Source organism: Brachionichthys hirsutus, chromosome 12 (assembly GCF_040956055.1).
Source record: "Brachionichthys hirsutus isolate HB-005 chromosome 12, CSIRO-AGI_Bhir_v1, whole genome shotgun sequence".
In the NCBI taxonomy this organism is placed as follows: domain Eukaryota; kingdom Metazoa; phylum Chordata; class Actinopteri; order Lophiiformes; family Brachionichthyidae; genus Brachionichthys; species Brachionichthys hirsutus.
This window is the reverse complement of record NC_090908.1, coordinates 462,457-476,707: the sequence shown is the minus strand read 5'-3', so window position 1 is coordinate 476,707 and position 14,251 is coordinate 462,457. Positions and strand designations below refer to the sequence as shown.

The window sequence follows — 14,251 nt, the reverse complement described above, 5'->3', positions numbered from 1 at the left end:
ATTGAAATAAACTCTCTTTATGAAGTTATCAAGAAGAAAAGTCACTGACAGTAATTGAATAATGTTTACGACATGAGGTGGAGGCTTGGTTCGTTACACCCTGCCTCCCGGCTCGGTGGGCGGAGTCAGGCCTGCCGCTATTACAGATGCACAGAGTTGCGTTTTCTTCGTTAACAGAAGCGCCATGACTTCAACAAGCGTGTACGACGTGATCGTGGTCGGCGGAGGGATCTCAGGTAGGGCGGCGGGGAACCGCCACGGCACGAGCCACGCCGAAGGGGGGGCGAGGGTAATGCCGGGGGTCTGTCCGTCTGTCTGTCTGTCCGTCCGCGCGCATAACTCATGAACTAGGAACCCAATCGACTTGAGATATTTACACAAGCAAGGTTCTGTCCGTTGATCCGGATCTGGATCCAGATTCTAGATTTTTAAAGGGTCTTTGGCATTGCATGGGGCACTTGGAGGCGAGGGTCTGCGCTCTGATTGATCAGCTTGTTCATTATTACCGTTACGTAAATGCCGCGGGGTCCTGCGGAGCGGTGCGGTGCGGTGCGGAGCGGAGCGGTGCGGTGCGGTGCGGTGCGGTGCGGTGAGAGGCACCGCACCGCACCGCTCCATGTCTGATGCGCTATAAGGCTGCGATGAGAGCCAATCACACCGCGCATATGTGTGATGCGTGAGAGAAAGAAAGAGAGCTGCGTTGTCGGCTCACAGCAAGAAGGTTCCTGGTTCGAATCCTGTCTGTGCGCAGTTTTGTGTGTTCTCGCCGTGTCCGCGTGGGCTGTCCGTGATGTTTGAGTGTGTGCGTGGGTTGTCCGTGGTGTATGAGTGTGTGCGTGGGTTGTCCGTGGTGTATGAGTGTGTGCGTGGGTTGTCCGTGGTGTACGAGTGTGTGCGTGTGTGCGTGGGTTGTCCGTGATGTTTGAGTGTGTGCGTGGGTTGTCCGTGGTGTTTGAGTGTGTGCGTGGGTTGTCCGTGGTGTACGAGTGTGTGCGTGTGTGCGTGGGCTGTGTCTCTGTGTGGCCCCGCAATGCGCTGGCGACGCGTCCGGGGTGTATCTCGCTCATAGCAAGCTTTTTTTCTGCGTGCCCCTAAGCCTGTTAGGGTTAGGGGGTAAACGGGTTATGGGTAGGGGGTAAACGGTAAATGGGTTAGGGGGTAAATGGTAAATGGGTTAGGGGGTAAACGGTAAACGGGTTAGGGGGTAAACGGTAAACGGGTTAGGGGGTAAATGGTAAATGGGTTAGGGCAGGCATGGGCAAACCCAGGCCCGGGGGCCATATGCGGCCGTTGGTCTTTTTAATCCGGCCCGCCAAACTTCTCCAAAGTATATCATTAAATAAAATTGTATTATAATTAAACCTCATTCATTTGACCTTTTCCCTGTAATGCTGCCTGTAAAAGGCCAAATCCTTTCATGCTATAGCTTTCATGTGTCATTTATATTAGCTCACACAAATACTCCATCCATCTGTTCCTGGTCCGGCCCATCTGTCAAATTTTAGAACCTATCGTGGCTCACCCCTGGGTTAAGGGGTAATATTTAGTCATGACAATAGTTCCTTTAATAAATGATACTTCTACAGTCAAAGACAAATCTACCGGCATTTATTCCTTTGGAAAAACAAGAAACAGGAACTGATAAACGTGCAGCAGCATCGAGTGCAAGGGTCTCAGACCCAAGTGACCCGGGGGTCTCAGACCCAAATGACCCGGGGGTCTCAGACCCAAGTGACCCGGGGGTCTCAGACCCAAGTGACCCGGGGGTCTCAGACCCAAATGACCCGGGGGTCTCGAACCCAAATGACCCGGGGGTCTCAGACCCAAATGACCCGGGGGTCTCGAACCCAAATGACCTGGGGGTCTCGAACCCAAATGACCCGGGGGTCTCAGACCCAAATGACCCGGGGGTCTCGAACCCAAATGACCTGGGGGTCTCGAACCCAAATGACCCGGGGGTCTCGGACCCAAATGACCCGGGGGTCTCAGACCCAAACCCTGATGTTTGGGTTTGGGTTTGAGACCCCCAGGTCATTTGGGCGTTCCACAAATACAGCTTTGTTAAAAATAATCTAATGATGTGTACCTTACGTATAATATACATAATCCATGGATACAGTCACATAGCTGTTATTTAGTGATATTTTTATAACGGATTCAACGGAACGTCCGAGCCGACACCGATGTTCCATCAGACTAGCGGGGCCCCAGTCCGAAGGGGGCCGGAGGTTCTATCAGAGGGCCACGCCCCTCGGGGGACGTTGTCAAGGGAACATCGGTGTCGGTTGTTAATCTGATCATTAATGTTTAGATTCATCATGATAGCAAATCATCTGCATGGATCTTTAACACAACTGCTGGAAAACCTAATTCAATCCGCACGATGCCGAATCGACACCGTTGAAGTCATCGGACAGGCTTTTCTCAAACATCGGTCAGAGAGCGTGTTTATTTAACGAAAGAACAGAGCAACCATCTTATTTGTTAATATAACACCCACATGAACCGCTGCTTATGAACACAAACTAAAAGATCATCAAAGAAAGAGAAACCGTGATGTCACAGCAATTAAGCAGCAGCAGAACAACGACCTGCAGTAACCCCCCCGCAGGAACAGACACGTCTCTCTGGGGGTTTGGGTGGGAGACTGGTCTCAAGGACGCAGAGACGAGTCTAGGACTGTGGTTTCACAGACAAAGGCCGACCTTAGGGCTGAGTGCAGGTAATAGCATCACTGTAATGGGGCAAGATTGATCAGTCTCCTCTGACAAGGACAAAACCTTGCAGGCTGGGTGTGTTCACATAGGGGGGGGGGGGGCGGAGCTGGGTTGGATGGAACAAATAGCTGTTGTTGTTCTGTCCTGATCAATCTTGGTTATGATGCAGGCACAAGTAAAAGGACAGCCACACATTAACACACAACACCTGCCGTGCTTTCAAATGAAGAGTAGAAAAACAACATCTCCGACCTTTGTTAGCTTTCTGTTAATTAGCTCCGGAGGTCAGGTACACAAGGTACGTTTTATCTGCCGCTGCCAAACAGAAATGGTTTGAGAAGAATGGAGCGAACCTTTCTGTGGTTTGCTGAAGGCCGGACTCTCATGCCTGCATTGTTCTTTATCATTCTTTACCATTTACGAAGCTGAAATCACGGCCATCGTTGTCGTTGCTCCGATGCTGCCAGTGGACTTTAGCATTTATAGCGTCTGCACTGAATTAAGCACGTTTCCCAATTGGAGAGTTGGATTTTGTATTTCACCATCTCAGCAGTGCAGATTTTACTAAAATGAAGATGACAAAATGGCTCATAAAATACAGTCTAATGTGAATCATTGATTCCTGACTGGTCTCAAAATCAAAGCAAAGGCTTCACTTAGACTGTGCTCATCATATGTTGCAGATTATCATTAACATTCTAAATTAAAAGGAGGTAAGAGCAAAAACAATGACAACAAATATCGTATTCTTGTCACTTCATGATGCAAGATGTGCACAGTTTGCACAAGCCAGTCTAATATAATTTAAATGAAGTGTCAACATTCACATTAGATAATCGCTGGTCCTGGCAGAACAACTCGTCGGCTAATAACAGAGGCCTCGTTGGCTAATAACAGAGGCCTCGTCGGCTAATAACAGAGGCCTCGTCGGCTAATAACAGAGGCCTCGTCGGCTAATAACAGAGGCCTCGTCGGCTAATAACAGAGGCCTCGTCGGCTAATAACAGAGGCCTCGTCGGCTAATAACAGAGGCCTCGTCGGCTAATAACAGAGGCCTCGTCGGCTAATAACAGAGGCCTCGTTGGCCAATAAAAGTGGCCTCGTCGGCTAATAACAGTGGCCTCATTGGCTAATAACAGAGGCCTCGTTGGCCGATAACAGTGGCCTCGTTGGCCAATAACAGTGGCCTCGTTGGCCAATAAAAGTGGCCTCGTCGGCTAATAACAGTGGCCTCGTTGGCTAATAACAGAGGCCTCGTTGGCCAATAACAGTGGCCTCGTTGGCCAATAACAGTGGCCTCGTTGGCCAATAACAGTGGCCTCGTAGGCTAAAAACAGTGGCCTCGTAGGCTAAAAACAGAGGCCTTGTTGGCCTCGTTGGCCAATAAAAGTGGCCTCGTCGGCTAATAACAGAGGCCTCGTCGGCTAATAACAGAGGCCTCGTCGGCTAATAACAGAGGCCTCGTTGGCTAATAACAGAGGCCTCGTTGGCTAATAACAGAGGCCTCGTTGGCCAATAACAGTGGCCTCGTTGGCCAATAACAGTGGCCTCGTTGGCCAATAACAGTGGCCTCGTAGGCTAAAAACAGTGGCCTCGTTGGCCAATAAAAGTGGCCTCGTCGGCTAAAAACAGTGGCCTCGTTGGCCAATAACAGTGGCCTCGTTGGCCAATAAAAGTGGCCTCGTTGGCCAATAACAGTGGCCTCGTTGGCCAATAACAGTGGCCTCGTTGGCCAATAACAGTGGCCTCGTTGGCCAATAACAGTGGCCTCGTAGGCTAAAAACAGTGGCCTCGTAGGCTAATAACAGTGGCCTCGTTGGCTAATAACAGTGGCCTCGTCGGCTAATAACAGTGGCCTCGTTGGCTAATAACAGAGGCCTCGTTGGCCAATAACAGTGGCCTCGTTGGCCAATAACAGTGGCCTCGTTGGCCAATAACAGTGGCCTCGTTGGCCAATAACAGTGGCCTCGTTGGCCAATAACAGTGGCCTCGTTGGCCAATAACAGTGGCCTCGTAGGCTAAAAACAGAGGCCTCGTAGGCTAAAAACAGAGGCCTTGTTGGCCTCGTTGGCCAATAAAAGTGGCCTCGTCGGCTAATAACAGAGGCCTCGTCGGCTAATAACAGAGGCCTCGTCGGCTAATAACAGAGGCCTCGTTGGCTAATAACAGAGGCCTCGTTGGCTAATAACAGAGGCCTCGTTGGCCAATAACAGTGGCCTCGTTGGCCAATAACAGTGGCCTCGTTGGCCAATAACAGTGGCCTCGTAGGCTAAAAACAGTGGCCTCGTAGGCTAATAACAGAGGCCTTGTTGGCCTCGTAGGCCAATAACAGTGGCCTCGTTGGCCAATAAAAGTGGCCTCGTCGGCTAATAACAGAGGCCTCGTCGGCTAATAACAGAGGCCTCGTCGGCTAATAACAGAGGCCTCGTCGGCCGATAACAGAGGCCTCGTCGGCCGATAACAGTGGCCTCGTCGGCCGATAACAGTGGCCTCGTCGGCCGATAACAGTGGCCTCGTCGGCCGATAACAGTGGCCTCGTCGGCCGATAACAGTGGCCTCGTCGGCCGATAACAGTGGCCTCGTTGGCTAATAACAGAGGCCTCGTTGGCCAATAACAGTGGCCTCGTTGGCCAATAACAGTGGCCTCGTTGGCCAATAACAGTGGCCTCGTTGGCCAATAACAGTGGCCTCATTGGCTAAAAACAGTGGCCTCGTAGGCTAAAAACAGTGGCCTCGTAGGCTAATAACAGAGGCCTCGTTGGCCTCGTCGGCTAATAACGGTGGCCTCGTTGGCTAATAACAGAGGCCTCGTAGGCCAATAACAGAGGCCTCGTTGGCTAATAACAGAGGCCTCGTCGCTAATAACAGATTACTTCCCCATTGCTGCCTCTACTGGTGCGGGACATTTATTAAACTCACGGGAAAGGCTATGGAGACATGCCCTGTAAACCTTCAGTGGACACTGGACCAACCTTAGTTTAGAACTTTGTCGTCGCTCAAGGGGAAATTTTATTTGCTGCAGAGGTCAACAACAACAACACAATCACAACATACAGTAAGACATTAATCACAGCAGTAAAAACAACCAAATAAATATATATATATATCTGTCCTGTCTCTAGGATGGTGGCCCCAATAAATAACATATCTGTGCAGACAAGTGAAGCTTACAAGATTTCCGATCACAAGATCGAATCAGCCCTAGTAATACCACATTTATTAACAAACGATATATCAACTGTACAACGGCTGCACCTCTGTGATTCAGACGGGAACCGTCTCACGAATCCGGGTCAGGCTCACTATATGCGTCTGACTCCAAGCCTGGACCGACTCGAGGGTCGACTAGGCGTTTGGTATCGAGTGAGTTAAGAAGAGCATCACCCAAGCTGATGAAAGTCCATCTGGCATTGAGACACTAAACGTTATAAATTGTGCTGGTTTGGCTTTACTGAGTGAACACCATTAAAGGATTTAAAACAGAAGACATTAACGGCATCTCTCTTACAGCCAGACCTACATTCACTGACCAATACACAACAGCACATTGAAATCAATCCTTAATCCATTATTTCGCCGTCTTCAGGTTTGAGTGCAGCAAAGCTGTTGAAAGCCAATGGACTGAACCCTGTAGTGCTGGAGGCCAGGGATCGGGTTGGAGGCCGCACCTTTACTGTCCGGGTAAGCCCGTTACTGTGAAACCAGCCCACTGGCTGGACAAGAAAAACCAGACCTATTTTCTGCTGCAGACAAAAGAACCTTTACTCCCGTTTGAGTTAGAACCTGCTGTGAGATCAAGCCTCTCGTCATACCAGCAGGAAACCAAACCCCAAGTACTGGGACTGAAGATAAACAAAGCACATCACAAATTAACATTTCCCGGCCGCTTACACTCTACACTCTCACCATTTGTCCTTTTCACGTTTCAGTGTGCTTCTTTTCTTTTTCAGAATAAGGAGACTCAGTGGGTTGATCTTGGAGGGGCTTATGTTGGCCCAACACAGAACCGAATTCTCCGGCTTGCACACGAGTATGGCATCAAGACCTACAAAGTCAACATGTTGGGAGACCTGGTTCACTATGTCAACGTGAGCTTTGTGCATGCTTTATAATGAGACGATTTTCTGCTCACACATGTTGAACACTGTTGCTACGGAGTCAGTCGCCGTGCATGAATATAACGTAAGACTAAACTAAAATTAAGATAATCATGTTTTTATTAGTCCTGAATTCTAATGTTTTTAGTTTTATCTTATTTACATTAGTTCTTGGAATCTTTAGAAAAAATACTCAAAACTCCGATTTATTGTGGGAGACGAAATGTCTTCCAGCTTGTCCTACAAACCCAGCTGACTTTATACTCTATACTACTTTATACACAGATATTTATACACACATGCGGTCACATTGTTCATTGCGAGTAGTAATAATAATCACCAAGAACTCAGAATGAATTGAGCAGTAGCTCAGACTGTGAATATCAGACTTCTCCACGGCTGTGATGATGAGCTGTCCCTCTGTAGGGGGGGGGGGGGGGGGGGCAGCGTGCTGCCTTTAGCATGGTGCTAAATGATCGTTAAAGTACTTGTAATCAGTACTGGTGCCTAACTGTCTTTAAATATGAATCCCACTAAGACATTGATCATGTGTCTGCCTATCCAACAGGGAAAGCCTTACCCATTCACAGGCTCCTTCCCCCCCATGTGGAACCCCTTTGTCTGGCTGGACTTTAACAACCTCTGGAGGACAATGGACAAGATGGGTGCCGAGGTAAAGCGTGTCCAATGCTGTGCCATATCTCTGTCTGCTTGTTGCTTCTCAATCATCACCGTCCGATATTTCAGATACCCAGAGAAGCACCCTGGGCAGCGCCCCGGGCTGAGGAGTGGGACAAAATGTCCATGCTGGAGCTCTTTGAAAAAATCTGCTGGACCAGGTACTCGAGAGTATCGACAACTATTGTACCTTTCTTACCCAAGTGGGTGAGAACAGTTGTGTGTGTCGTAGGTTTCTCAGCGGCTGAGGGCAGCCATCGGCCTATAAATGGTCACCTGAGGGTCTATCCTATATCTCATCAGGTCATGGTTCAGTTTCACTTCTTGAGCAAGATACCAAGGTGCAGTTTGCTCATGATGGCTGGCCCATGGGTCTGTTAATGAGTGTGTAAATGCAATGCTGTAAATTGTGCAGTGTAGTCAGCCTGATCATAAAGACTATCTTTATTGAGTAGTTAACCATGAAGGGACAGACGTGAGAGATAAGGAACCTGAACGAGAGGCATTCCGGTTGTACGATACGTGACCTTTGCTCATTTTGCCCTATATTTCAAGACCCACAGAATGTTATGTACTAGGACTACGCAGACACCAAACCACCAAATGACAGTTTAAAGTCTCATCTTACACCAGGAAACAAAAGTATGTTACTCTCGTTTTCTGTTCCGGAATTATTGGCCGTTGAAGAGAGGCGGAGTTCACCAAAAGCAGCACTTCAACAGAGAACAGAAAGAGCTTTTCGTGCACATCGCTGACTTTGACTGGAATAGATTTTACTTTAGTAACAACATCTCAACAGTTGTTGGACGAGTATTCTCGTATCGGACGGCAAGGTGAGGGTTTATTTACTCGTTTCTGCATAGAGCGAGTTAAACGCTGGGTAAATACCGTCTCCTCCTCGCAGTCAAATACATTACAGTGATATTATCCATTCAGGACTCCACGTCTTCATATGCAAATACAATGTGTTCAATGGTTGCACAATAATTTGCCATTTTTTTCTGTTTGTACATCTACTCTCTCTCTGTCTCCAAGTACTGCTCGCCATTTTGCCACGCTGTTCGTCAACGTGAACGTGACCTCCGAGCCCCACGAGGTGTCAGCTCTGTGGTTCCTCTGGTATGTGAAGCAGTGCGGAGGAACTATGAGAATCTTCTCCACCAGCAATGGAGGACAGGTGGGTCTCCGTTCGTGTGTATAGACGCAATGTCTCTGTTTGTGCCTCGAATAGACCAGGTCCACTGCTCAGCTCGGTGCAGTGAACCGAGGAGCCGGGGACGTACAGGACATTGTGATGTCGGTCAAGCTGCTGATGAGCGTTGTAGCTATCGCAGTGACATTTGTGTCGACTTGCCTCTAATCTCTCGTCCTCCTCTGCAGGAGAGGAAGTTTGTAGGTGGCTCCGGTCAAATCAGCGAGTGCATAGCCAAGGAGCTGGGAGAGCGAGTGAAGCTCGAGTCTCCAGTCTACAGCATTGACCAAAGTGGAGGCGCGATGCTGGTGAAGACTCTGAAAAACGAGACTTATCAAGTAAGTGTTTAAAAAGTAATGCTTCTGCTACAGTGATGGAAGTTCTGTCCAAAGGATATTTTAATGTACTGTACGTAAATTCATTCGTTCATTCATTTATCTTCCTGACCGCTGTATCTGAAATCTGCGCCGCGGGTGTTGCTGGAGCCTATCCTACACCCTGGACAAGCCGCCAGTTCCTCGCAGGGTCACATATAGACAATGATCCACACCCACACGTAGGGACAGCTGCATGTTTTAGGTGGTGGGAGGAAGCAGCAGAACCCAGAGAGAACCCACACAGTTAGAACACTCCGCACAGAAAGGCCCCGAGTTGGAATCGAACCTGTGACCTTTCTCGCTGTGAGGCAACAGCGCTACACCCTGTGCCACCGTGCTGTACTTATATACTGAATATTTATTATAACTTGGCGTTCGAGTCTAACAACGTTGGGGCTGATGACATGGTCTATTGTGAGATCTTTGTTTTTAAATTGGCCCATGCATCTGGGGGGCCAACTTGCGGGACTCAACTCGCAGGGGAGGCCCCGCAAAGTCCGCCACACGTTCTGGCACACCGGCTCTTCTTGGACAATGTCTTGATATAACTTATGTTATGACGTGGTTCCATAGAAAACTAACCTTTCATGTCTCTAAAGGCCAGGTATGTGATTATGGCCACCCCCCCCACCTTGAACATGAAGATACACTTTAAACCTGAACTTCCACCACTAAGAAACCAGCTGATCCAACGCGTTCCCATGGGCTCGGTTATCAAGTGCATGGTGTACTACAGAGAGAACTTCTGGAAGAAAAGGGGTACATTGGACATTGAATGCGGGTCAAGGTGAATGCTGCAGCCGACGCGTTCTCACCTTGCACTGTGGCGTCTGCAGGTTATTGCGGCATCATGGTGATTGAGGATGATGACGCTCCCATTGGCCTGACGCTGGATGACACAAAGCCCGACGGGACTGCACCTGCCATTATGGGGTAAACTAATTCTGTTCATACTTAAAACGATGCATCAGGAGGACTCGCTGTACAGTAACGGTCAGACGCAAGGCGGCCACATGCACATGTACGAGCGTCTATAGCACCTGTCGTGCAGACAGGTAATGGGTGGGGCGATCTGAACCGATGTGCAGGGCTGTGCCAGAGTGAGGATCGATGGAGGACATTAAAATAAAGAATGGCTCCACAACCATCTCGCATCATCTCGTTTCCAGCTGCTTATCTGGTCGCGTCCGCGGGGACAGTGAGCGGGACGCTTAGACACCCCCCTCCCCAGCCACGCCCACCAACGTCTCTGGGGGACATCAAGGCACTCCCAGGCAAACGGAGCCTGTGGGTCTCCTAGTTGGATGCCTGGAACGCCTCCCTAGGAAGGCATCGTTTTTCCTATTATATATTTCTTATTAACGTTGCTTCACGATGTATCGGTATTCACTCTAAACTAACGTCCGCAGTGCGTTTGTCTCCGTTGCTCCGCGAGACGCCGGAGATGCAGCCGAGGGGAACTCCGCCTCTCGCCCGCAGCCGGCTGAGAGACTCCGGCAACTTCCCCGACTAAAGCCGAGAAAGCCTCGGAAAATGCACACAAGCTGCTGTAGAGTTATTCACTTGAGAACGTTACAGATGGCTGATTCATGGCGAGAGGGGGCCAATTTGAAAACCCCAACTTTCAGCATGAAAATCCATAATTTGACCCTGTAACGCATTCTTATCTGATCCATCACCCAGATGTGTTCAATTTGACCTGAAAGGGCTTAGAATCATTAAATCCATGTCAGAAGTGATTTAGTGCAGCTCCATGCGAGGCACCTCAAAGATTGAGAATAAGTATAACATCCACATCTGGCTCAAAGCCAAAGAGTGAAAGGGCAAAAGAGAGCTCCACCCCCTTATGACGGCACAAGGAGGAAATGTTTCTCACCCAATGAGGGCCGATCGATTGGGAAATGGATTGTACTTCTATTGATCTCGCTTCCTGGGGTTATCAGGCTTGCATCTTGGGACCACGAGGCCCAACGCCATGTTAGCAGCAATATGACATTTCCTCAAACGCGCCAGCCGCCGACTAAAACCTCTTTACAGTCACCCACACCGGGGGGGGGGGGGGATAATATGATAATGTCTGTTTTTGCCTTCCTGCAGATTCATCCTTTCCAGCAGGTGCAGAACGCTAACAAGCCTCACAAAAGAAGAGAGGTACATGAACAACGGAGAGAAGCTCAGCGAAGGCTCTCACGGCTCCTCTAGTCACGAGCTTTCTCTTGCTGTCATTAGGTTAAAGAAGATCTGTGAGATCTACGCCAGAGTGCTCGGCACAGACGAGGCCCTCCACGTGAGTCCCAATATGGACTAGCGCAGTAAACACATGGGTTATACACGATGTACACAATGTACACGATGTACACGATGTACACGATGTACAGAATCCATTCATGCTAACCTTCCATCTGTCAGCCGGTGCACTACGAGGAGAAGAACTGGTGTGAAGAGGAATACTCTGGGGGCTGTTACACAGCCTACTTCCCCCCGGGAATCCTTACCCAGTACGGCAAGTAAGTCACACACACACACACACACACACACACACACACACACACACACACACACACACACACACACACACACACACACACACACACACACACACACACACACACACACACACACACAGCTCGGTTACTGCTCCCATCCTCTTCACTGCATCAGTGTACATACGACCCATTACCCTTAACGATCCTCCCATTAATACTCACTACTTTTATTATGAACCGAGCATCAGGTACATGCTCAAATATATTATACATGATCTCCATAGAACTTTGCTTCCCGTCTCTTAAGGGTTCTGAGGGAGCCGCTTGGCAACCTGTACTTCGCGGGCACAGAGACGGCCACAGAATGGAGCGGCTACATGGAAGGGGCGGTCGAGGCCGGAGAGAGGGCAGCCAGAGAGGTCAGAGCACCAGTTAGGAGCCAGAAGAGCCACGAGCACCCAAGCCCCGTGTCCGCTGCACAGTGACGGGGTGGGGGTCGTCCCATGCCCCCTGGTAAAAAAGTAGCCAATCCCAGTCAGACTACGAGGATTAACTCCAGCACACATTCTGGGACAAGTAGTTAAAGACACCTGGATCATTGCTCACCTGGATCATTGCTCACCTGGATCATTGCTCACCTGGATTATGTTGAGCCATAAATACTTTGACCGTTTTGTACTCACTTGGATGTACTGCAGATCAAATTATTTACATACATTATCCAGACTCATGAATACACTAATTAATGATTTGTGGTCTGAGCCTATTGATTTGTGGTCTGAGCCTATTGATTTGTGATCTGAGCCTATTGATTTGTGGTCTGAGTCTATTGATTTGTGGTCTGAGCCTATTGATTTGTGGTCTGAGCCTATTGATTTGTGGTCTGAGCCTATTGATTTGTGATCTGAGCCTATTGATTTGTGGTCTGAGCCTATTGATTTGTGATCTGAGCCTATTGATTTGTGGTCTGAGTCTATTGATTGAACAATCTTCTCTCCCTGTTGCAGGTCCTGTGCTCAATGGGTAGAATCCATCAGAGTCTGATCTGGCAGAAGGAGCCCGAGTGTTTGGTGAGCTAAAGGAACCGCAGAAGTTAATTAAGAGGCTAATCACACCTGTAGCTGACGATCCAATCACACGGGGACATCCTTATCTGGCATTATGTGTCTCCACATTTTTCCATTGGTCACGCGTCATCCGATCTTTCTTCCCCACCCTCGTCATTCGAATAAACTCATACAAACACACAACGCGGGGATCACGCTTCTTCCCCAGCGTTGTAACGTGGACAATGTGATACAAGATCATTTTGATCAAAGGTAGCTGTCCTTCAAACTGCAGAAATAACATCCGTGTCTCCGCGCAGACAGACGAGACACCAAGGGACCGTCTGCAAATTGCAAAACCGCTGCAACAGCGAAGACAGACACGCCACAGATACTCAATAGCTTCACTCTCAGGCACTGTCGTGTCACCAAAGTCCGATGGCTCCTACTGATCACACTACAACACCCCACGATGGGGCTCGAACCAATGACCTTCTTCACACCTGCCCAAGTGTGTCTTCACTGTCTTGCTCGTGTGCACACCTGTACTTATAGCTGTCCGACTGACTGGATCACTCGAGATGGAACTTATACGGCTGTCTTCTTTGTCCCTGAACCAGGACGTCCCAGCCCTCCCCTTTCACACCACGTTCTTTGAGAAGAACTCGCCTTCAGTCGGTGGACTGCTCAAGTTCGTGGGCGTGTCTACGTTGCTGTGCGCCGCTACGACAGCAGGCTTGATGGCATACAAGAGGGGCCTAATTCTCCACACCTAAACTCCTGTGCCAGATCACGCAAAGGGTTAAACTCCTGTCTGTCTGTCATATGGGGGGCCTAAACATTTATTGTTTTCCAGACGGCCACCAAATAACCCGTTCTTCACAAAAAAAAAAATGAAAGGAAGAATGCTTTTCTTCAGAATATTAATATATTCTTTACCATCAATATTATTTTTAGGAAACTAAATATTGAATTAATGACCCCTCTTAAATGCACCCAATACCATTATTGATCCCCAACCGGCTACTCCTGTTGTATGTATGGAAAGGAAAATAATAATTATCTGGGATTGTTCAGGGGGCCGGGCCAAATGAGGAGGCGGGCCTTATCTGGGCCGCGGGCTGTAGTTTGGGAATACTGTTCTAAATGATAGTACCAATATATTTACCCCCCCCAGACACCGTAATAACGTGTTAATGGTAGTCCTTCTCTGATCCTCCTCTGTCACCTATCGATGTTTGACTTTCTTCATCATCCTGTGCATCTGAATCTCAATAATTAACCTCTGTTCAATCATTTAAAGTTTTACCTCCTCCAATAAAGCTGATGTTTCAAAGTTCAATAAAACTTTTGCTCATCTGAAGCGGTTTTGAGTCTTATTTGCTATAAAATATAAGAGTTTGGGTTTTGCTACAAGTTTAATGGCAGCTAAAGTAAAGTTTCTCACTTCCAGCACGCCGTACAGACGGAGCCCCGAGAAGGAGCGAACCGGAGTTCTGTTCTTGAGGGAGAGAACCCCCCGTTACACACACGACCCCCCCGGTGACACACACACGCGACCCCCCGGTGACACACACACGCGACCCCCCGGTGACACACACACGCGACCCCTCGGTGACACACACACGCGACCCCCCGGTGACACACACACGCGACCC

At 48.9% G+C, this 14,251-nt stretch overlaps 1 protein-coding gene across 1 annotated transcript; it reads left to right on the top strand.

The window, feature by feature from the left end:
• Window positions 1-184: 184 nt before the first annotated feature.
• Window positions 185-13,913, top strand: mao (monoamine oxidase). The gene is made up of 15 exons (XM_068746240.1): window positions 185-236; window positions 6,304-6,398; window positions 6,668-6,805; window positions 7,383-7,487; window positions 7,562-7,653; window positions 8,528-8,669; window positions 8,873-9,022; window positions 9,661-9,820; window positions 9,898-9,994; window positions 11,159-11,212; window positions 11,291-11,348; window positions 11,471-11,568; window positions 11,855-11,966; window positions 12,555-12,617; window positions 13,214-13,913. The coding sequence occupies exons 1-15, from the start codon at window positions 185-187 to the stop codon at window positions 13,367-13,369; spliced, it is 1,572 nt and encodes a 523-aa protein (XP_068602341.1). The 3' UTR covers window positions 13,370-13,913.
• Window positions 13,914-14,251: the final 338 nt, after the last annotated feature.

Excerpts from the sequence above, each read along its gene's own strand:
- mao (XM_068746240.1), top strand. The coding sequence starts at position 185 with ATGACTTCAACAAGCGTGTACGACGTGATCGTGGTCGGCGGAGGGATC. Across the intron at positions 11,213-11,290 it reads AGCCTCACAAAAGAAGAGAG|GTTAAAGAAGATCTGTGAGA; the intron begins GTACATGAACAA and ends TGCTGTCATTAG. Across the intron at positions 11,967-12,554 it reads GAGAGAGGGCAGCCAGAGAG|GTCCTGTGCTCAATGGGTAG; the intron begins GTCAGAGCACCA and ends TCCCTGTTGCAG.